At 45.1% G+C, this 24395-nt stretch overlaps 5 protein-coding genes across 5 annotated transcripts; 4 read left to right on the top strand and 1 right to left on the bottom strand.

The window, feature by feature from the left end:
* Positions 1–149: 149 nt before the first annotated feature.
* N0V89_001494 (uncharacterized protein) lies at positions 150–1583 on the top strand (the record flags this gene model as incomplete). Its single annotated transcript, XM_056210305.1, has 3 exons — positions 150–654; positions 708–1410; positions 1460–1583. The coding sequence occupies 3 exons, from the start codon at positions 150–152 to the stop codon at positions 1581–1583; spliced, it is 1332 nt and encodes a 443-aa protein (XP_056077127.1).
* A 3161-nt stretch (positions 1584–4744) lies between these two features.
* MKK1 (Protein kinase C signaling pathway involved MAPKK protein) lies at positions 4745–6114 on the top strand (the record flags this gene model as incomplete). The annotated part of the gene is made up of 2 exons (XM_056210306.1): positions 4745–5401; positions 5449–6114. 2 exons carry the CDS (start codon positions 4745–4747, stop codon positions 6112–6114), a joined length of 1323 nt encoding a protein of 440 aa, XP_056077128.1.
* Positions 6115–7027: 913 nt separating this feature from the next.
* FRS1 (phenylalanine--tRNA ligase subunit beta) lies at positions 7028–9010 on the top strand (the record flags this gene model as incomplete). The annotated part of the gene is made up of 5 exons (XM_056210307.1): positions 7028–7342; positions 7398–7554; positions 7605–7714; positions 7761–8796; positions 8847–9010. The coding sequence occupies 5 exons, from the start codon at positions 7028–7030 to the stop codon at positions 9008–9010; spliced, it is 1782 nt and encodes a 593-aa protein (XP_056077129.1).
* A 135-nt stretch (positions 9011–9145) lies between these two features.
* On the bottom strand, positions 9146–10393 carry N0V89_001497 (uncharacterized protein; the record flags this gene model as incomplete). The annotated part of the gene is made up of 1 exon (XM_056210308.1): positions 9146–10393. One exon carries the CDS (start codon positions 10391–10393, stop codon positions 9146–9148), a length of 1248 nt encoding a protein of 415 aa, XP_056077130.1.
* Positions 10394–11680: 1287 nt separating this feature from the next.
* Positions 11681–17460, top strand: N0V89_001498 (uncharacterized protein; the record flags this gene model as incomplete). The annotated part of the gene is made up of 8 exons (XM_056210309.1): positions 11681–11919; positions 11973–12816; positions 13121–14622; positions 14669–14980; positions 15029–15646; positions 15722–16532; positions 16585–16908; positions 17386–17460. The coding sequence occupies 8 exons, from the start codon at positions 11681–11683 to the stop codon at positions 17458–17460; spliced, it is 4725 nt and encodes a 1574-aa protein (XP_056077131.1).
* Positions 17461–24395: the final 6935 nt, after the last annotated feature.

The following is a 24395-nucleotide window of genomic DNA, read 5'->3' on the forward strand; positions in this document are numbered from 1 at the left end:
ATCGCTTGCCACAGTAACCTGCAGTGACGAAGTGAAGCTGCGCCTCATTGCCTGACCTGCCGATTGCCATCAAAATATAAGCCGCAAACCTCTTGCCGCGATTTCTGAAGCCAGAAATCGAACTTGGTCCTAACGAACAGGCTCGCAATATGAGCATAGAACTGCAGAAGATGGACGAGCGCCCTTTGACTCCAGATCGCACCTCTAGTATCTCAGCCACGGCAACCGCAGTGAACAGTCCCGACAAGCCCCAGTTCCCGCAGAACGCTGCGGAGCCCGACGCCGACAGCCTTTGCTCCAGCTTGGACACCATATCGAGCGACAGCGACGAAGACGAAGATGAAATCCCGAGTGCGGAAGGCAAATTGCCTGAAGACGCAGTTCAAGGCTGGCCTCAGTTGGCTCAGCTCATGGCAGACACGCCGGACTTCGCAGCCTTCCCTCGTTTTCGCGATTTGAATGTCAAGAGCCTCTTGTATTATCAGGTCGAGCTTAGTAGCCTTAGAAAGAAGCTCCAGAAATTGGAGCATGCTGACAAGGCCCATTCCGAGCGCAAAAAGTACGCACTGTACGCCGATACGTTGGTTAACGAAGCGAACGCCTCAGAGCAACTTGAAACGGTGCGAATGATCCGGACGGTGCTGAAAGAGTACAGTATGTTTCAAGACGGCTGGCATAGTTAGCCGTACACAGCTAAAACGATCCAGATAAGGCCTTGCTGCAGTACTCGCAGATATGCGCATTGCCAGATCCCGAGCCGTTTAACATGCGCACGCTCCGAAAGTGGCTACGCAATGGAGAATGTGGTGACTTCAATATACGAGCCCTCGATGAGGGCGGAGCGGTGAATACTTGGGGACCACTCCAGAATAATCCCGACGATAAGGAGAAAAGCCTATGGTCGCAGTTTGGCAATCTTCTCTGGGGCCTCGTGTGGATGCGGCGGCCTGCAAAGAGCATGTACGAGCCAGACCTAGCGCTCACCTCGCCTCAGACAGAGGTGGATGGCTTGACGCACTGGTACGCTTCCGAGTGGAAACCGTTTAGCAGATCATTCAAGAAGCGGAAGGAACGAAAGTCAGGCAACGGCCCGAATGATGTTGAACAGAATGTCAACGGCAATGTCGCGGAAAACCCTGCTGGTCCTGCAGCCCCTTGGGCGAAAAAGGCCCCTAAGGAGAAGGCGTTGGTCTCATGGTCGCAGAACAGCGCGTTGAGGTTGACATCCGGCATCTCAACCGTTGTCGCTTGTCTCTTGCCAGTCATCGCCATATCCGTCCTGTCGCAGCTCCAGGGCCTCAAAGCTCTTCTCCTTTGCCTTGCCGGGTTCTCGCTAGTCTTCGCTATAGGTCTGATCGCTCTGACGCAGGGTACCAGCAAGAGGACTGAGATATTCGGAGCCACTGCAGCGTAAGTGACCCTTGCTAGACGATCAGTGCGTTAGCTAACATCTTTCCAGCTTCTCAGCCGTCATGGTAGTCTTCATCTCGATTCCGCCGGCACCTGTGATTTACATGCCTCCAGGCTCGGCCATACCGTCAGTGTCTCCGAGTGCTGTTATCTCGGCGCTGGCCTCTGGTTGATAGATGCTGTGCCCTTGGGCTGATGTGTATACGTCAAATGAAAGCGTGTTATTGCAGTTCAGAGGAATAGAATGAGAGTAATTTCTGAGTCATCGTTGACGTTAAGTTGGTCGCGGCTGCCCTCTGTTGCTGAGGCAGTTGCACTTGGCACCCTTGGTTGAACAGATCCCTTAACAGAGTCTTTGTGCGACCAGTCATGCTACGGTTGGGATGATTGTGAAGCGTATTGAAGACCCCAGTTTGCGTTGCTGCGCTTTCCTCGCAAAGCCTTTCCACGACGCATGTATTAAGGAGTGCCCTGGCTGATGGATAGCACAATGTATGACCATTTCCGTGACCATCATCTCCATTAAAAGAAGAGACAGACCTCTCTTCGCTGAGCAGCATAGCTCACCGTAGGCCGAACCAATGGTATCCGCGGACAGACTGAGGATGTTCGTCGAATCCTTCCGATTGGCCTGAAGGCGCCGCACCCCCCGACTCTGCTCTCGCTTAGCTACGCGGTTGAAGAATTCATGTAATGATATTTCACGAGTCACACCCTCCTCCACCTCCTCTTCCTCCTCGTCGCCTTCTTCGCTGATAGGTCGTGCAGGGGGAGCATTTGCTCGACCGACTTGTTGGGGAAGGCTGTGTTACGAAGCGTTATACGAAACGCCACCTGTGGCAGTGCGCCGATGTGTGCAGGCTTAGAGCTAAACACGAGAAGGCATGCTAGTATGGCATTGCAAGTACTTACAGTACACTGTAATCGCTCGTCACACGCTACGGGACGCATTCGTGTAGACAGTAGATCCTCGTATCAAGCCAGGTACAGCCACAGCTGGAGAGGCGAGGGGTCGTTCTGTGGAATATGTACAGACACGAGGCGGAGATTCTTGTGTGTAAATCGTCTGGAGTGTCGTATTCTGGGATCATTTGCCTGGCAGTACATTCTCATCCTGTTGCCACGCGGTTCGTGGGCCAGGTTTTGGTCGTGCAGTAGAGTGCGCAACGCAAAGCTTCGTGATGCACTCCATCTCGACCATAGGATGACACCTAGGAAGGTTTAAACGAGGTTGCAACGGGCGTCACCCTGGTATCGATGCCGACAAACTGGGAACACGAGATGCCAAGGCTCGTATCGCTCATCGTAACTGTTGTTGCACGTGGCTATGATGACGGGCTGCTGAGCTTGGGATAGTACGATTTGGCCTGCGTACCTTGATGAGCATTTCGAAGTAAGGAATGACTACTTGACCAAGGTAGAAGACAAGCGAGTTCCATGCTAGCTGCCAATAACCCTCCAATATCTCTTCCTGGACACAGGCACCATTGTTGGCTGCATCATCTTGTGACCAAAGAAGTGCATAGGCATAAAGACAAACCGTGACAACCCATCAATTGGGCATGCAGGTGCTAATATTGGAAGCGGCTACAGTGGGCCAATACTAACCTGATGTAATCAGCAGATCCATCGACTAGGGTCAGCTATTGTGTGGGCTGCCTTGCACTTGAACCTTCTCCGGGCCTCTTTGTCAGAGGGACCGTCCATACTATCGGCTCTGATTAGAACCCGTGGGGGGTAACTGTTGGCCGTTGCCGATACGACTCGAACCCAAGACTTCCTATCGCGTCAGTCGTATAAGATGACGAGCGATGGGAGGGTTGTGTGTGTGGAATGGACCCCGCATAGCGGATTTGGCCCTGCCAAGTTCGTACCATACTCGCGCCAGTGCAGAAACGTCGTCCAGGGCTCGATTCCTTTGCGGGACCTCAATCCTGGGTCCAGTTTGGTGCTTTTGGGGCTTTTGGGGGCTTTGGGGGCTTTGGGGGCTTCGAGGTCAGAGAAAGCTGCCTCGTCGATTCAACTTGCTGCCACGTTCGGCTTCCTCACGGCCATGGAAGAGCGTGTGCAGTGTTCTCAGCAGCAGGTCCAACGTCAGCCACCTGTAGTGGTCGTGTGTCCACCATTTCGATCTGCGGGTGTGGAGGGTTCGGAGGCCAGCCGCGTGGTGGCCAGGGGGACATGGCGGGAGCTGGTCTGTCGGGCCTGGGGGAGCGACGGTTCGGGAAACATGCAGTCCCTGAGGCTTGCGCTGGCTGCGCTGCTGCACGATGCTGGTCGATGATGTATTTACGTAGACACATAGATGCCAACGTCAGACGCGACCTCCCCTTTCCAGCGCATGCTTCATTAGCCCAGACCCTCGAATAAGAGGCGTCTACGTTGCGGGTTGGGTCTTGAAACAGACAGAATCCACTCAAAAAGGCGCCTCCTCCAGCGCTTGCAAGAGTCCCACTTCCATCGAGCCACTCAAGCGGGGTGCAAAGCGCCTGCGCCGCAACGCAACCTCCTTCCCCAGGTGTCTCCCCAAGCTCGTCCGTACTCGATATCCTTCGTCACGCTCGTTTTGCCTCTCTCAGACGCCGCGCCGCACATTGTATCTATCTCTGTGCTTCACGTGCGCTCGTCTGCCGTCACAGGCTGTTTTCCCGCCCACGGCCCATTCCTGTTCCCTGCAAGCCTCATCACTCGCACGCGCCAACTCCTCCACCACCTCCACTACCACGCCTCGACAGCCCCTCCCAAGGCGACTGTTCTGAAACCTTCCTCGACTCACATCCGCTGCATTTGCTTGCTTTCCCACTGCCATCTCGAACCTACACTCAGCCGCTCGCCCGCGCCTGCATCGTCCCACACCTGCACCCAGTAGCCTCGACTCGCGGCCGCCCACGTCACTGATTCGCCTAGGAGGCAGGCGCTCGACGGTACACTACGAAAGCACACAACGGCGCTGTTTCCGTTGCTGCCACGACCTGCGTCTTCTGGATTAGCAGGACCGTGGGAGAGTCGGTCCGCGTCCTTCGGCTGACGGCAGCTATCCGCCCCGCTGGGTTCCAGGAGCTCTCCACGTGCGACCTCGATCCTCCACACACACGACACCCCTCATTGTCGTCACACCCACTGCGAGCTGCGACATCAGATACTCTCCACCCGTCTGCAACGATCCTTCCATCACCGCGTCACGGGCCGCACCCACCGCGTCTCGCCCAACTCCACGAGGCTTGCAGTCCTCTGTTCGCCTTGGATCGCTGCGTGAAAGCGCAAGTCTGAAGACACTTACATGCAACACCTCGCATACCCGGACACGCAGTCGTCACCCTCGAGCCAGCCCATCATGTCCTCCCCCGCGCCACTCCTCCGACCGCCGATCCCTGGCGCCCGCTCTCAGAGTGGCAGCCGTACACCTCGCCTTGGGCTCTCCATACCCCCATCGCCTCATGCACGGCCTATCGTAAATGGCACAAGTGATGCGCAGACACTCGGCAGACCCGCCCCTCCGAAGCTACACTTGTCGACTCCTATGGGCACCAATCAGACCCCGCACGAAGGTCGTGCGCAGCCTAGGGGTCTGCCACCACTACAGATTGGTCCTGGCCTTTCACCAGCGGGAGGCTCAAGCGATGCGAGCGCGCATTCGAGATCCGGGAGCTTTGGCGAGGTCCCAGCAAATGGTTCAGCTTCCTCATTCAACGGGGCCCTCGGGTTCCCAGGCCTGCAGAGAGGCTCGGATCCCATCTCGGCGATATCCCACGGCGGAAGTGATAGCGCTCCATCCATGGAGAGGGAGAGCAGCGGCCAGCCGCTGCCCGACTTGGAGCAATTGGCTGCCGAAAAAGGGGCACCTCTGGATGTGGATGATCTGGACGATGTGGGCTTCAAAGCAGCTTCTGCAAAAGGCTTGATCGAAGAGAAGGATAATTTAGGCGAGGGTGCTGGGGGCGCAGTAACCAAGTGCGTGCTCAGAGGTGGAACGAAGGTGTTTGCTCTCAAGGTATGTTCCAACATCTACCTCCCTATTCCAGCTTACTGACATATCAGATCATCACAACGAACCCAGACCCAGATGTCAAGAAACAGATCGTGCGCGAGCTCAACTTCAACCGCGAATGCGCAAGTGATCATATCTGCAAATACTACGGTGCTTTTGTGGATGACAGCACCGGAACCATCAGCATTGCCATGGAATTCTGCGAAGGTGGATCCCTGGATTCTGTATACCGCGAAGTCAAGAAATTGGGCGGTCGAACTGGCGAGAAGGTCCTCGGCAAAGTCGCAGAAGGCGTCCTCAACGGCCTCACCTACCTTCACGCGCGTCGCATCATCCATCGTGACATCAAGCCGAGCAACATCCTTCTCTGTCGTAACGGACAAGTCAAGTTATGCGACTTCGGTGTTTCCGGCGAGTTCGGTACCAAGGGAGACGCTAACACCTTCATCGGAACGTCATACTACATGGCGCCTGAGCGGATCACTGGCCAAAGCTACACCATCACCAGTGACGTGTGGAGCTTGGGCGTCACATTGTTAGAGGTAGCGCAACACAGGTTCCCGTTCCCCGCCGATGGTACTGAAATGAACCCTCGCGCTGGGCTCATTGACTTGCTCACTTACATTGTGCGACAACCGATTCCGAAGCTCAAAGACGAACCAGAGAACGGCATCCGGTGGTCCGAAAACTTCAAGTATTTCATCGAGTGCTGGTAGGTTTCACTCTATTGAATTTAGCGACATGACGCTGACCTAGATTAGTCTTGAAAAAGAACCCCCGCGACGAGCCTCGCCATGGCGCATGCTAGATCACCCATGGATGCTTGAGATGAAGACGAAAAAAGTTAACATGGCCCATTTCTTGAAGCAAGTTTGGGATTGGAAAGATTAGATTCGTCTTACAATTTAGCGATATTCGATTCAGCGGGCGACTCTTCTCTGCAACCATGTTCCACCCCATCTTGGGGACCATATCTAGGGCCGTGTGCTGGGCACAGATTACGGCGAGATGGCACATTTTAGGACATATCGGAGGCTTCGGCGGAGGAAAGCATCATAACCGGCATGCATGGGATGTTTGGTTCGGAGTTCCAACATGATTTAATGGATTGCTAACAGGCATTGAATGAGTATGGGGTTGGGCTGTCGAAGATGGCTGATCATGGATCGCCATGCGCTGGCAGGCATAGGCGGGCGTTTTGTTTGTCCTGGCACGCCGACTGCATGTTCTGGAATGCAGGATACCCTAAATAAATATATACCAACGCAGCTTCACACAAATAGACATTTCTGGCATGACATAGGTGAACTCGACTAAAATCTTACAGCCGTTGCTCACCCGCTGCCGCTCGAACGCATTCTTGGTGGGTCGCACGTCGGAGACAAGGTCGGGCCGCTCAACTTCCGATGCGACCAATGGCTCTCGGAATTGAGTCAGAAGAGGGCTACTGAGTCAACTTTTGTGTCCGCCGCAGAACGCTCTGGTGTGTGGATTCTAGCTTCTGGGGTTTCTTGCACAGTCTGAACTAACTCGAAGCACCGAAGCTTCTTGCGATTGCACCCATCGCAACTTCCTCAGTTGCCCCACCATACCACTTCTGCCCCGCGCATACGACGATAAACGCCCGCCATGCCGACCATTACCGTGGACAAGGCAGCCCTCTTCAAAGAGCTGGAGAGGGAATACACAACAGAAGAGTTCGACGAGCTATGCTTCGAGTTCGGCATCGAGCTGGACGAGGACACGAGCCAAAGCACGAAGCCTGAGGACCAGGCGCAGCCACCGCAACTCAAGATCGAGATACCCGCCAACCGATATGACATGCTATGCTTCGAGGGCATTGCACTGAACCTGCGGGTCTTCTTAGAGAAACAGCAGCTACCCAAATGGAAGCTTTCCCCGCCCCAGTCTGGGGAGCTCGAAACGATCACAGTGAAGGAGGAGGTGCGTCTATGCAATTCGACCCGAGGAACGGTCTGGGAAACTGACTTTGTCGCAGACAACACAGATTCGGCCATTGGTCTCCGGTGTCGTACTACGGAACATCAAGTTCACCCAAGAGCGTTATGACTCGTTCATCGCGCTGCAGGACAAGCTCCACCAGAATCTGGCGCGACAGAGGACGCTGGTATCAATTGGAACGCACGATCTTGACAGTATGTTTCGCGGGAAAGATCGATAAGTGGCACGTGCTAAAGATGTACAGCTATCAAGGGCCCCTTCACATACGAAGCTCTATCGCCTGAGGAGATTAAGTTCACTCCCCTGAACCAGAGCAAGGAGATGAACGGGAAGGAGCTCATGGAATTCTACGATGTGCGTCCTTGATATCCGCGTGATCACCCCAACTGACCCGGAGTAGAAAGACAAGCATCTCGGCCGCTACCTGCACATCATTCGAGACTCCCCGGTCTACCCAGTGATCTACGACTCCAACCGCACCGTCCTCTCATTACCGCCGATTATAAACGGAAACCACAGCAAGATCACCCTCGACACGAAAAATGTCTTGGTCGAGATCACAGCGTTGGACAAGACGAAAGTTGAAATCGTCAATCACATACTAGTCGCTATGTTCGCAGGCTACGCAGAGTCAATAGAACCGCTCAAGATTATCTCGCCGCACAATAACGAGTCAAGAGAAGCGCCAGACCTTACTCCGCGAGTCTTTCCCGCCGAGGTTGACTATCTGAATCAAGTTACCGGCCTTGACCTTCCGAAAGATGAAATCTCAAAGCTTCTAGCGAAGATGGGCCACGATGTAAAGCCGTCAAGCTCAGACAAGAACATCTTGGATGTCGCCGTGCCCATTACCAGGGCAGATGTGCTCCACCAAGCCGACATCATGGAGGACTACGCCATCGCATACGGCTTCAACAAGCTCCCCCGCTTCTACCCCAACAAGTCTTCCGCTGTCGCAGCGCCCCTACCCATCAACAAGCTCGCCGACATAGTCCGTCTAGAATCTGCAGCAGCAGGCTGGACAGAAGTCCTCCCACTGATTCTTTGCTCTCATGAGGAGAACTTCGCGTGGCTCAACCGCAAGGACGATGGCAATACCGCCATCAAGCTCGCCAACCCCAAGACCGCTGAATACCAACTCGTCCGCACGTCCCTGCTCCCGGGTCTCCTCAAGACGATCAACTCGAACAGGCATCACGCCGTGCCCATCAAGGTCTTCGAGGTCAGCGACGTCGGTTTCAAGGATGAGTCGCAGGAGAGGAAGACGAGGAACGAGAGGCATTTCGGAGCGGCCATCATGGGAAAGACTAGCGGATTCGAGCAGGTACACGGGCTGCTGGATCGGTTGATGCTGATGCTGAGGTCGGTGTTCATTACGAGGGAAGAGGGGTTGAAGAATCCTAAGCTTGGTGGGTACTGGATTGAAGAGCTTGACGGTAAGTTGTCGCGATGACCAAGTTGTGTAGGTTGGTACTAACGAGCGCAGACCCGACTTTCCTCAAGGGACACTCCGCCGCTATCAAGCTCAATCTCGACGGCAAAAATCACACCATCGGTGTCTTTGGCATTCTGCATCCTTCGGTGCTGCAGAAGTTCGAGCTGCCGTATCCCGTCAGCACCGTCGAGTTCAACCTCGAGGTCTTCATGTAGAGGGTGTTAAAAGCTGAGTGCGAGCACACCGCTGAGACGGCGCAGTTACGTAGAGTACGATAGAGATACCTCGTCCGCCTTTTTTGGATCAGAATCAAAAAGTCCACAACATTATCAAGCCTTAATGACCCGCTTTCAAATTTGATAGTACTGCATCAAGCCTTCACATGATTCGCCTCTAAATAATTCGCCTCCAAATCGTATACTACGCCTCCAACATCTCCCCCTCCAACGCCACACACCCCATAACCCCGTCCCAGCCCTACAGTTCACATACTCCCACCTCGCATCCCCCTCCTTGATGACACTGACCTCATGCCACGTCCTCAACCTCCTGTCCTCCGGAAACGCCTTGTAATGCGCCAGCGCCCCGCGCCAGATCTTCAAATGACTGCTGTGGGTCTTACTCCACCTTTCTAAATCCTCGAGATTGTGGAAGAAGCCTGCGCCGCATGTTTCTTTTCGCTCTTCCTCGTCGCTTTTGATGGAAGGGTTGGAAGAGAAGGAGGGAGAGTTGCGCAAGTAGCGAATTCCCATACACCCCGTTTCCGCTCGATGGGCGTTGAGATAAGCCAGTCCTGCGCGCAGGGTAGGTTCCAGCTTTTCTTCGTATGCAGCGGTTTCTGGCGGGGAGCAGTTAGCCCACCATTGGCCTGAGCGGATGTGCACTACATTCTCGCTATTCGAGCCGCTAAGCACCTTTCCTGTCCCGTCAGCTTCCTCCTGCACTCCTTTATCCTCTCTTGCTCCGTCAGGCCGGGTGAATAGGTCGTTTGCAGAATCCGGAATCCGATCCCGAGCCGCACCCCAGTACGTCGCTAGATCGTGCTCGCGCACCTGCGTGCCTGGCAGGCGTGCGAGGCCGGGGAGGTACTCTGTGCCCGAGTAGTTTGTTTCGAGGCGGGAGGTGGGGTTTGTGAAGGACTCTTTCCAGAGGGCGATGGAGGAGCGTGCAGAGGAGGGGAGGGTCTTCCATAGGCGCTGGAGGTCGAGGTTTGGAGGATGAGAGGAAGAGGGAGGTGCGGAGCTGTTGGTCCAGTAGCATACCCAGATTTGGGACCCGGGGAGGTCGTCGTTCGTGGGGTCGAGTAGTGTCAAGGTCTCGTATACGCTGTTTGAGGATTCGTCGTTTGTGGGGTCGAGTAGTGTCAAGGTCTCGTACACGCTGTCTGAGGATTCGATCCATGTTTGGATTTGCTGCTGGGCTTGCTTGAGTGCAGCTGCGATGCCAGGGTTGGCGGAATGGGTCTGTAGGCCTACGTAGAGAGTGTGGATGTGTGTTGTGGTTGAGGGAAGGGTAATAGTGTAGCGGGGAACTGGAAGGGTATGGTTGGGAGGTTTTCGGAGAGGATAGGTTCGTGCGGAAGGGATGGGGCAGGCCATGGGAAAGAGGGAGAAAATGAGGATGGTCGCAGGACTATAGTAGCTGCCTGTAGATGTAATTGAGCACGATTTCGTCGTCCGCTGGGTCCAGATAATTCTGAGAAAGGTCTAAAGCTTCTAGATTGTTGCTTTGACGTATAGTTGGGTTGAGGTGCGCGTTGAGAGAGCTGCTGCACTAATGGAGCAGCAGGCGCGGCCTTGTGGCTAGATTCAAAAGTGCTTGGTAGTAACAGGAAGTTCTATTTGGATGAGAGAAGTATGAGGATTTCTGACAAGCAGTAGAAACGGGCTGGACAACGCAGGTGAGATTCGTAGCAAGAGAATAGACTATATCATCCGCGTTCCATCAGTGGATCGCACTGCAAGTCGTTCGCTACATTGGTGGTCTGAGATCACTCCGCTTTCGCGATGTCAAGCGCATTGACGGATATGGCGGATAATGCGGGATGCATGTACGATTCAACGGAATTGGATTACGTACCTCAGGTTCGGAGCTTCGGTGCTCGCTCTTATGTAAGCTAGACCAGCCTCATTGTCCGGGTGTACTGCGTCCACAACAGCATTGTTCGCGTTCCTGTCGAGTCTTTCGTTTCCTTTTGATGTCAGCATATCCAATGACGCAGGCTTACAACCGGATCGCGTCTATTGTTCATCGCCGCCGGTGAGAAGTGGCCATCGATAGCACGCGGGCGTGTTCCTAAGCGTACCATAAAGCAAGGAAACAAGGTCAGAAGAATATAGATTGCGCTCATTTATTGCATGGTGTACATTGGAACGAAGGTACGATTCAATAACCTATCTTTACTCACCCGGATGTTGCCTGGAGACCTTACGCGTCGGAAACAAACCTTGGAATGATGCGATCGTCGGGTCATGAACCCTCGTTGCTAAGCACATCTATTTTCGTGTCTAATTAACCAGGACTAAACACGTGCATGTCGGAACAATCTAGAATGAATACAATTGGCCTATCTTAGCGCTTGCGCGTTGACATCTCTCGGACTGTACATACGCGACATGCTCCGCGTTTCGGGGGTTCGAGATGGTCGACCCTGCATGCGGCACAGCAAGATGGCCCCCAATCAGGGGTCACGACCAGCCACACTCATTGAAGCGTGCAGCTGTCCACTTGTCTCATATCGAAGTGCTCGGACTGATTCCGATTATTAGAACGAATCCCCCACACGCGCAGAGGAATTATAATGCTAATTTCGACACCTGCGGCTTCAGCCTGAATGGTAAACGTTAAGGATCTAATTCAAAGCTAAGGTTGTCCATACTACTACAATGACCGACGATGCTGCCTCTCTTATAATGAGTTACAGAGATGCTGTGGACAATCTAGGAGACCAGGAACCGCTGACCATGTTCGAAGCGCAAGCCGTTCTCGAGAGCATACGGGTTGAAAAAGGGTATCTCGACGAAGAGACTTTAGGAGATGTACAAGCAATGAGGAACAGGAGCCGTCAGACAATCACGCGTTTTGTGGACAAAGCCAGGGAAATGGAAGCTGCATACACGAAAAGGTGAGGGGACGGTCGTACCAGCTATGTGTCATTTTATGCTGAAAAACTTTCAGCATCTCAGGAAAACTATACTCGTCCAAGTACCACTTCGTGTACGAGTTGATACAGAACGCTGATGACTCCGACTTCTCCATCGCCAAATTGTGTAACAATGCGCCGTACATACATTTTAGCGTAACACCAACAACTCTCACCGTTGATACTAACGAAGATGGATTCACACGCGCCAATGTTGAAGCCATCTGTGCGACTGGTAAAAGTTCGAAGAAAAGTACGGCTTTAGACAATCACATCGGCGAGAAAGGCTTCGGCTTCAAGTCCGTTTTCTCTGTTGCGCATGAAGTATTCGTGCAGTCAGGCCTTTGGGCATTCCGGTTCAAACACAAGCGGGAGGACGATGGCCTGGGAATGGTGACTCCTTTGGATGCATCTCCCGAGGCATTACCACCCGGTGTCGTCACGAGGATAAAACTCATACTCTCGGATTCTAGCGCTAGTGGTCACCAACGTATGCTTGATGCAATCGACCAGATACCAAAGACGACCATTTTACACCTTCACAATCTTCGCGTCATCACGATCACCACTGCCGATAGCGAATCTCCGACCACAACTTCGATAAAAAAGGAGACTCTTGTGGCCAACGGCCGGGGCGGGATCGTGAGTATCCAGAATTGGACGACGACCGATGGCGAAATGGAAAAAACTCACGAAGATATGTTTTATACTTTCACTCGACACCTCACCTCATTGCCACCTGATAATGAGCGATTACACCGCACCAACGCCACAGTTGAACTGGCCTTTCCCATTCACGCTGTGACGAAGAAGCCGGAGATCTCTGCATCAGGTCAGCACGTATTTGCCTATCTGCCGTTGCACCAAATGCCTATCCAGGTACGTTTCCACTTCTATCGGATTAGAAATGGTCTCCCGAGACATCCTGTGTCCCAGACAATTTTATTCAAACAAATTTACCACTGAACAGTGTTCAAGTTGTATGAGCACATGATAAGCGGTTCTCGATTCTGACGAGCTATAGTTCATCATACAGTCTGATTTCATCACAGCTACAAATCGCGAGACCTTGTCAGATTGTGCCTGGAATGAAGCCCTCCGGACCGGTGTTGCAGAAACATTTTGTGATGCTGTCGCCACTTTCGCCACCAAAGCCCACCCTTTGAGACATCTGTGGCTTCAGTTCCTGCCAACGGAACCCATGCGTGTACCCTTCTGGGATCATTTATATCCCGCAATCAAGTCAAGACTACAAAACTTGCCTATTTTGGAAACTTGGCAGAGTGGTGTTCTCAAGAAACCCGCAGAACTACGCCGACTCCCGGATTTCTTCTTTCATGAAGGCGACCCTATCTTCAGCGATCTCTCCGACGAGATATACCCCGCAAAAGAGTATAAACAAGCATCTATTGGATTACTCGCATCCCTTGGTGTGCCATTAATGCAATGGTCTGAAGCATTGTCGCGGGTTGAAGCAGATATTGTAAGCCCAGTCTCAAGACTGAAAACACGTACAGCAGACAATGCATGGCAACAAGCCTGCGCTCAGTTGCTCTTGCAAGGTCTTAAGATCAATTCAATCCAGCAACGTGTCAAAAAGCTGGCTATTATACCAGTCAACAAGGGGAAATCCTGGACTGGCGCGCCTGGAACGGGCCCCGGCAGGCTCAGCAAGATCTATCTGCCAACGACTGAGGGTATCGATATACCCACGAGCATCGGTTTACACCTGGTAGATATTACGACTGCTTTGTTGCCTCATCGCGGAGAGCTTTTTCGCCAACTGGGAGTACAAGACTGTCCTAAAGATGAGGTGCTCTCGAATATCGAAGCGCAGCATAAAGCACATGCTAAGATCTTCTGCGTGGACGACCTTTTAATGGAATTTCGGTACCTGTTTCACTTCCATACGCATCCTGCACTGCTTAAATCTTGGCTCCGTATTGCTGTGGGGAGAACTAAGGCTGTAAAGGCTATGAGTTCTAGGCCCATCTACTTCCTGTCGGCAAATGAGTATGACACCCAGAGTCTACTGGCGGGTAGCTTCACAGAGGGAGGTCACCAAAACGAGGTAGCTAACTTCGTGTACGAAAAGTTACAGAAGTTAGAGAGACCCTATGCATACAGCCAAGTTCATGGCCACTTCTGGAATGACTGGCTTCAATTAGTTACAGGTGCACTGTATCATCCTCCTCTCTTGCAGCCTGGCAATACCTCGGAGCATAAGATTTCGAAGACAATGCTTGCGGTACTGGAACACTGCCCTCATAAGTTCGTCGGTTTCTTGAAAGCTCATTGGAACGAGTACAAAACCGAGATACATCTTGTTGTTGAGCAACTCAAACTTTTGGAGGTTCCATGCACTTCGGGTGAATCTATTGAACTCCGGGAATGCTACTTGCCAACGACTGAGATCATGTCCGAATTGCAAGCATTTCAACCATTGGGAGCTGGATATAACATCCCTATCGTACAACTTCCCGAGGAGTGGAATCAGGAAACAAGACTTCAATGGGAGTTTTTGTGTGAATTTGGTGTCCGGTCCAAGGTTGACTTGGATTTCTATACAACCATTCACAATTACGTCGACTGGGAGGAGGGTTCGCAACACCCGAAAGAAGCGCTCATAAAACTGTATACAGGTGTGGCCGGCCTAGCCACCGCGAGCGACTTCGACAATCTCAGGTAAGAGTTGCGAAAGTCGTTTCCAGTAATATGCTAATGTCACCAGAGAGGAGCTTGACTGTGTTTATTATTTCTCTGAGGATGAGTTATGCATTCGCGACCTTGCATGTTACGTCTGGGAGGGCCCCAGGTTCCTTACGGTGAAGGTTCCTCTTAGTCAACACTACGGCCATGTCCCGCATCTCGGGGCCTTCTTCAAGATGGCCCTTGACATATCGGATTATACTTTGGATGATATCATCGAAGAGCTCGAGTCCATGAGCACAAGTGGAGATCCCGTGATAAAACTACGCTTTGAAGAAATCTACCAGTGGTTGGACGACAACGTGCGCAGTGACGCAGACTGGGACCGGGTCAGGTGAGTCTTCGTGCCATCTCAGCTTCTGCTTGAACTGACGAAGCCTAGAAATGCATTCATGGAGAATTCCTATGTCTGGGGTCCTGATGAGGTGACGTATGCTTTGGGTAATTGCTTGTGGCTAAGTCCCTTTCCCCTTGCCGGATACGTGGAGCTATCGCAGGTCTACCCAGAACTTGAAGACTTTTTCGTCAAACGGCTTCACGTGGAGAGGGCCAATCCGAGCATGCTTGTTGATGAAATCAAGAAAATGTCAACGAAGCGCTCACCGCAGGTCGAGATTATCCGGCAACGGTTGATTGACGTTGGTAGGCTGATAGTAAAGAGTGGAATCGACGATACCCTATCGAAGTCTCTGGCAAGTCTTGCAAAAGTCAAATTCCTGCCCAAGGCGGTAGACAACGGAAGCAAGACGCTGGTTGGGAAGGACGACGACTTCGCCATCAATGACCACCAACGCTTTGGTGACGCTTTCAAAATCCAGAATGTCTTGCTTGAATTTTCGGTTGAAGAAGTGCATATACTCAGTACGATGTTTGGATACATGGGACTGAGTGACAAGTATCTTTCACAGAGGGTGAGCGAAGAGTCTGCTGTGGGCGAGGGTGCGATTGAACACCAGTCTCTTAGCAGAGCGTTCAAGTCGAAAGCCTACGCTTTGTATTGGTAAGTGCAAGTTAATCGTCTCAAAATAAAGAGGTGAGCACGACTGTTCAAAACGATGTTTGCTGATATACTTAGCTGCGCGGCACGGTATAAGAGTACGAAGGCCTTGCGCGGAGACGTGGTGCTTTTCAACCATCTTTCCAATGCACGAATCTACATCACGGACTGTATTAGTACGGACCTGGTGCTCGAGCTCAAGAATGGACCCATCAAAGTTCGTAGTGACCGTCTGGCGGTACACCATGAATTTTGCAGTGGTCAGCTCAACTTCTATGTTCCCAAGGACGAGCGACAACGGAAATCCTGCTACCGTTCTCAGCTTCCAAAACTTCTTGCAAGCATTATGGGCGTTGATCTAAATGCGACGCAGGCCATCCTCCAGATTTTGAGTTGTAATCTGCTGGAGCTGGACGATATCTTGTCTGAGCAAGACATCACCACCGTAGATTGGATTCCAAAGCCGACGTTCCGCGCTCCAGCTTCCCCTGTTTTTGGACCAAGCAGTCCTAATGAGCCACTTACAAGTCCAGTCAGTCACAATTTGGAAGCTTTCGAGCGGGCAACGCCAACACCCTCATCAAGCACAACTGCCGTGTCACGTGCGTCTACTGCGGGCTTAGGCGATCTCTATGAGCAAATCCCTAGGACTCCAGACACAAGCACATCGCGTCCTCCGCTTTACGAGACATTCGTTGAAGAGGTCGTGCAAAGTGCGTTTCGGGCGAGGAACCGGGAGAGGCGCCCTTCGCCTCATCCAGGAGCACACCGCGACGCTTCAGACAATGATCTACCTGCACGCGAATACGATCATGAAGAGACATTTGGCAGCCGGCACACAGACGAGAGAGCACACGATAGTCGGATCGGCGCTTCGGGGGAAGCTTACGTATGTATTTACCTAGCGACTGCGACTCGACGCTGACATGTCTGGAATGTAGGTATTCGAAATACTCCGCAGTCTGGACCTTCCTGGATTCAGTGAAGGAAATTGGCGCAGCAACATGCGACGCGAGCTGCTTGCGCAGCCTCGATACGTCAATCTAGGTTCTTGGAACGGAAGGGAGACGGCAGATTTCGTCTACACAGATCGTGACGGCAGCTTAACGCAATATCTGAGAGAACATTGCGTTGGCAGTATGCCGAACGGCATCGCCCGGGATCATGACTTTTCGCAGCACCCGATTGAGTACTTCCTAGAGGTCAAGTCTACAACTAGTGGTTGCAATACTAGGTTCTATATGAGTTCAAGCCAATTTGAGCGGGTATGTCAATTTTCTTGTCTACTATCTGATGATGATAGCTGACTATGAACAGATGAAAAATTGTGCTGTGCCCGTCTTCAGCCCACCAACGAAAGTCTATGTGATACTTCGTGTGTTTGATCTAGGCCGGAACACAGACATGAAGATATTTGTGGATCCGTGGCCGAGAGGATTCCGGACGGATTATATCAAATTTGAGGCTGGAACGTATCATTGCACGACACAGGATACACCTTACGCGGGTGTACAGCTTTTCCAATAATCTTAATTGGCTGAGTAAGGTCTTATGATCTCATTACACAAGATACGCTGTTTACATCTGCTGCGTCTAAGACCGAGCCTTGACACTCCTTCGCCCAATCTCTTCAAGTGATTATCGTTCCCAAAAAGAAATTGCCCACGGCCTGTGGCGTGTTGAGGATCGGTCAAAGGCAGGCGGTGTGCGCAAACAGACTTAGTGCGCGACTGCTCTGGCAGGAAGGAGCGGTAGAAGAGGACCCTTCGGACTTTTCGGACTTCTCGGTCCCGTCATGGATGCACAACGCCGAGTAATGCCCTGGGGCTGGCCGCAGCAAGCTTGTCCCATGCCCGCTGCATGAACCTCAACTGGGCATTGTATGGGGATACCACTATCATCAATGTGTCGCTACCCGTGTCCGCGTCCGAGAATGCTATCACAATTCGGTGTGCGAAGTGTAGTACGATCACAACCTCTTCATGACAATAAGAGGAATTATCGGCGTCTTGCTTCGTCGAGAGCCTATCGACAAATATTAAACCAACGGGGCCATGGAATCCAATCTGACATTTGTTGAAGTCCGAGAGTCGCTCTCGCATGACTAGGTCGATTGAAGTAGACTCTTCAATTAGGACGCAGCTGCGGTTTGCGATCTACGCAACCGCGAAAGTTTCCTCATTCCGGAAGCGGCTTGTGTCGTATTGATTCAACATTATACCCCGACCAACGATGCCGCGATAATAGACTGGTGGTGGATCGGAGTCGGGGTCAGTGTCGGGATCGAAGTTGAATTGCAGAGATGGCGATCGAGCGCGGCGTCTTCGTGGGGAATGGTCTACGTTCTCATCCCGCCCAGGCAGAGGCAACAGCGAGTGTGGTAGAGTTCTTCGTATGTGTCGTTGACGGTGGGTGACCGCTGAGGACGGATACGGCGATCGGAGTAGGCATGCTCTTATGGACCTAAACAGACTTGCGCTTTGAGAACAAGAGGTTGCTATAGACAGTGGCGTGTTCTTGTGGTGGATGGAGGATGGATCAAAGGTAGGCGGAGTAGTAATAAACAGTTTCAGTGCGCGACTGCCCTAGCGGGAAGGGATGCTCTTGCCTGGGGTGACTCAGGATATTATAAGTCCCAAAAATTTGAATCTAATGACGTATCGTCGACGTTCATCTACAGGATGGCCTTTGGTGAAGGCCGACCTTTCACCCGGGCACTATGTTAAGCTCACTAGCCTTACACAACTTTGCCGAGGCAGTTTGCAGGGACAGACTCCAGGTCGAACAGGCTGACTATGCAAAATATGTGTGGAGTGTAAGGTTTCTGAGTTGACGCTGTTTTCTCGGAAAGCCAGGCTGTTAGGATCCAGGACCTAACAGGTAGCAGGACGGCCTATTATGTAGCGGAGCCTCTAGACGAGCACGTGTTAACTATAGGTGATGCCTATTTAAGAATTAGGGCGCTTTAGGAAGTTATGTAACTACTCTCTAGAGAGCGCTCTCTAGAAAGCGCTCTTTAGTAAGCGCTTACTAGTAAGTAGCTATATAGGATTAAGTATATAGGAGTAGAAGAATTACTATTAATTCTTATATTTAACCTAAGTTTTAATCTATTATTTAGATTTACTTAGGCCTCCTTATTAACTTATTATACTTTATAAGATACTTTTATATTAATAAGAACCCCTTCTTTCCTTCCCTTAGTAAGTCTTACCTAAGAACTAATCCTAACCTATTTAGGATTAGCTATCCTCTCTAGATTTAATATCTTAAACACCCTTAATATAACTATAAGAACTTCTACTTCTTCTATAGCTTTAGATAATAATACTATTACTCTAATAGGTAACTCTAAGAGTAAAGTATATAAACCTAATTTATATTATAGTAATAGAAAGTATACTAATATATAGCTTTTTTAGTTAGACCTCTATTTCTTTAAACTTAATAAATAACCTAAAGATAAATAAAAGGTTATCTTTATAGCTACTTATATATAAGGTAATACTAGAGAATAGATTTAACCCTATATAACTAAGTATCTAGAAATAGACTATAATAATAAAGATAAGGAATATATAGATAACTATATAGATATAGTTAATATTATTAAAGTTTATACTAACTTTAAGAAACACCTTAAGTAGATATTTAGAATTACTAATAAGGTACCTATTATAGTATAAAATATTTAAACTATAATATAATAATAATTAGTAGCTAAATATATAGTAGAGTTCTATAAGAACGCTATATAACTTAACTAGGATAATAAGTTACTAATAATAATATATAAATAAGGTCTTAAAAACCTCTATAAGAAGAACTTCTATATAGTAGGGAATTATTAGGACCCTTAATAAATTATATAATAAATTAATTAGAATTAATAGAGAATAGTTTACACTATAATAGAAATTTTAATATAATCTAAGAAATATTAGTTTTAGATAACTAGTACCTATAGTCTATAGGGTACTACTAAAAGGACCCTAATATTAATTATAAGACTCCTATAGATACTAGCTAATAAAAGATATCTAGTTTAACTACTTAGGTAAAGAAAAAAGAAAAGAACTAGGCTTTTATAAGCCTAATATATATATCTTAGATAGAACCTAATACTAGGGGACTAAGACTTATATATATTTTATATATAGTAAACTAGGCTATATTACTAGGAACTATAGATCTAAGAATAAGGTTATTAGGTAGTTAAATATACTTACTATCCTAATAGAGGAAATTAAGGATAAAGAGTAGACTATTATAAATACTATTAATAATCTTATACTTAATAATAAATTAGAATTAGAACTATTAACTAATTTATAACTTTATAAGGATATAGAAGAAGAATAATCTAAAATAGTAGATAAGAAAGTTAAGTAGATATTAATACCTTACCTATAGTTTAAGGGTAAAGAAGTAATCTTTACTAATAGAGTAAATATATAGGAATACTTAGATAAACTACTAATTTAACTATAAGATAGAGATATATTATTATTATCTATAATAATCTTACTATTATTCTCTATACTACTAGAAGCTTATAACAAACGCCAACTAGAAATTATTATAAAGGAAGATAGATAATAGGTAGATTATAAATATATATAATAAGACCCTAGTAAAAACTTCTATAATAAAAACCTAGATTATTTATAGAAGTACTACCTAGACCACTAAAACCTATAGCACTTAAATATCTAATAGATTAAATATAAATATAATTAGTATCTAATCTACTATAAAGCTAAGAAGCTATATAAAGGTAAATAACTACTATATAAGTAATAATACTACTAGGAATAGTATAATTACCTAATTAATAAATATAATAAATATCTATAGAATAAGTAAGAAAGGTTATACTTTCTAAGCATAAATAATATATAGAATATAGTAACTAGTACACTCTATAATAGAATATATACCTAAGATAGATAGTAAACTTACTTAAATATTAACTATAGTAGATACTAGGATAATAAATATATCTATAGATTTAGTAAGAACCCTAACTAATTAAGAATAATTATTAATATTTATATAGAAATAAGTATAGTATAGAAAGATAAAGCTTCTAAAAAGAAACTATAGTAGAAGAATAACTATAGTAGAAGAAGAGAAGAGTAGAAATAAAAAAAATAATAATAAGGGAATATAGACTACCTAGCTTCTAAAAAAAATAGTTTTTTTTTAGACTAAATCCTAGCCTATAAGGCCTAAGAAACCCTTAAAAACTAATAGATAGGTAGGAAGATACTATTAGAGAATTAAATACTATTAATAGTAAGGTATTAATTAAGCTACTAGTTTAGCTTAATAAAATATAGATTAAGGTACTATTAGATTTAGGTATATTAGAAAACTTTATATCCTAAGAAGTAGCACTATAAGTAGAACTCTAGCTAATACTTAAGGATAAAGCTTATTCTATCTATATTATAAATAGAAGTTAAATACTAAATATACTATATATTACTTATAAAGTTACTACTATACTTTAGATCTATAGATATAGGGAGATAATTACACTTAATATACTAGATAGGTCTAGGTATAATATTATATTAGAATTACCCTAGTTAAGGAAGTATAACCTATATATTAATTAGGGTTTAAGAATACTATCCTTAGAACGCTATAAATATATATTATAAGCTAAGCCTACGTAATAATAGAGATTAACAGTAGATAAGAGTATTATTAATAATATAAACTTATAATAGAAAGTTAAAAAATAGAAATTACCCTTAGTAGATACTAGTAGGAACTACTAGGTTATAAAGTATAAAAAGAAGGAAGAAAGTATACCCTTAGAAGTACTAAGAGAGTATAAAGTATAGATATATATATTTATAGAAAAGAAAGGAAAAGTAAACCTACTAGAATATTAACCCTAGAATTATATAATTAACCTAGAAGAAGGAAAGACGCCACCCTTTAGACTACTATATAGTAAGATAGGAGAAGAACTCTAGAAAGAATATAAATTTATTAAAATAAACTTAGTAAAAGAATATATTAGACTATTAAAGTTACTAGTAGTAAGCCCTTTTATATTTATTAAAAAGAAGGATAGATTAGATAGACTATATATTAACTACTAAGTAATTAATAATATAATAATTAAAAATAGATACCTATTACCTAATATCTTAGAACTTAGAGATAGACTCTTATAAGTAAAAGTTTTTATAATAATAGACTTAAGGGACGGATACTACCTAATTAGAATAAAGAAAGGTAAAAAATAGAAAATAGTATTTTAATTATACTATAGACTCTTTAAGTACCTAGTAATACCTTTTAGACTTACTAATACACTAGTAACCTTTTAAGTACTTATTAATAACGTACTCTATAAATATTTAGATATATTTATTATTATATATATAGATAATATTCTTATCTTTTTAGAAAATAAATTTAATTATACTAAGCACATATAGATAGTACTAAAGGTACTAGATAAAGTATACTTAAGAATTAAACTTAAGAAATACTAATTTAATATTAAATAACTTAAATTTCTTAGACACGTTATTACTACTAAAGAAATTAAGATAGTACTAAGTAAGATAGAGAGTATTAGAAATTAGCCTATACTAAAAACTATAAAAATATCTAAGAATTCTTAGGATTCTATAGATTTAATTAATAATTTATTAAAGATTATATAAAGGTTATAATACTATTAATAAACCTTACTAGAAAGGATATACCTTTTAAATAAATAAATAAGTATAGAATATTATTCTAACTCCTTAAAATAGTATATATTATAGAACTAGTTCTTATTTATTTTAGGAGTAATAAACTATTATAATTTAAAACTAATATAAGTAATCTTACACTAGGAGTATACGTAAAATAAGAATAAAATAGTAAATGGTATCTAATAGCCTACTACTTATATAAATTTAATAATATAGAAACATAGTATAATATATATAATAAAGAACTCTATACTATTATTAAAGCCTTAAAACACTAGAGAATCTACACTCTTAGCTATTTAATACTAGAAATCTACATGGATTATAAAAACCTACTAAGATTTATATAATAAAAGAACTAATACTATAATAATAAAGATAGTTATAGACTACTAGATAATATAAATTTAAAATTATCTATATAGTAGGAAAAGAAAATAGATAAGTAGATGCACTTAGTAGATAAAGTAATCTAGTAGAAGAAAAGGTTAAGACCTACTTAGTAATTCTTTATAAAAACGAAAATAGATCTCTTAAACTAATAGTAGAACTTAATTAACTTTTAGTTATAAACTAAGAAGTACTAAAATAACTATAGACTAAGATTATTAGATAATACTATAATAACCCTATATATAGATATCTAGGTATTACGAAAATAATAGAACTTATATAATAAAATTATATATTTAAGGAATAAAAGAAGCTATAACTAGTTATATCTAAAAATATATAGAATACTAAAGGAATAAATATAGTATATATCTTAAGTATAGAGAAATATAACTAATTAGAATACTAATAATACCTTTTAAAGATATTACTATAGACTTTATTATAGGGATACTAGACTTAATTAACCTAGCTATAAAAACCTTATATAATAGCATTTTAGTAATTATATATTAATTTATAAGCTACGTTAAATTAATTCCATATCTAAAGAATATAATAGCTAAAGAGCTAGCTTACCTTTTTTAAAATAAGTAGGTTAGATACTATAGTATTCTAAAGATAATTATTAGTAATAGAGATAAGCTCTTTATATTAAACTTTTAGATAACGTTTATAGCACTTATTAGAATAAAATAAAAACTATCTATAGTATATTATCTATAGATAGATAGAAAAATAGAGAGAATAAATTAAACTATAGAAATATATTTATAAATATACTATAATAAATAAAAAAATAACTAGGTTTTACTACTACCTATGGCATAATTAGCACATAATAATAAGGTATTAATAGTAATAAAGTAAACACCTTACTATACTATATATAGAAAATATCTAAATCTCTTTAACTAACGACTACTAACAAATATTAATATAAAAGAAGCCATAGATATAGTAGATAATATAAAAAAATATATAATAAACTCTAAGAAAACCTTAAGAAAGCTTAATAGTAAAGTATTTTATATATAAATTAGAAATAAAAAATGGCACCTTAGCTAAAGAAGGGGATAAAGCATATCTACTTATAAAGAATTTTTAAACTTAGAAGAAAAAACATAAGAAACTAGACTATATTAAGGTTAGACTATTTTACGTATCTAAATAAATATTACTAGTAAACTATAGATTAGAATTACTACTAGATATAAAAATATACCTAGTATTCTATATATTACTATTAGAACTAGTAGACCCTAAGACACTAGTTAAAACTACCTTCTATTATATAGCTAAAGAAGAAACTAAATTTAAAGTTAAAGATATTATATACGTAAGAATCTATAAAGGAATCTAATAGTACCTTATTAAATAAAAAGGATACCTAGATAGTAAAAACACTTAGAAACTATAAAGTAACCTAGATAATTATTAGAATATAGTTAGAAAATATAAATAAAACATACGTAACTCTACTATAAGATAAAGGATATAGTATTATATCCCTAGAAGAGATATTTATTCTACCTAATCTAGAGTAGTATTATAAGGGGTTTCTACGTACCTAACCTAGGTTAGACCTTATGGGTATTTAGTAGACAAGAGTGGATAAATAATAATAGGGT

The sequence above is a fragment of the Didymosphaeria variabile genome (genome assembly GCF_027946475.1).
Source record: "Didymosphaeria variabile strain IMI 356815 chromosome Unknown scaffold_1, whole genome shotgun sequence".
Taxonomy (NCBI): domain Eukaryota; kingdom Fungi; phylum Ascomycota; class Dothideomycetes; order Pleosporales; family Didymosphaeriaceae; genus Didymosphaeria; species Didymosphaeria variabile.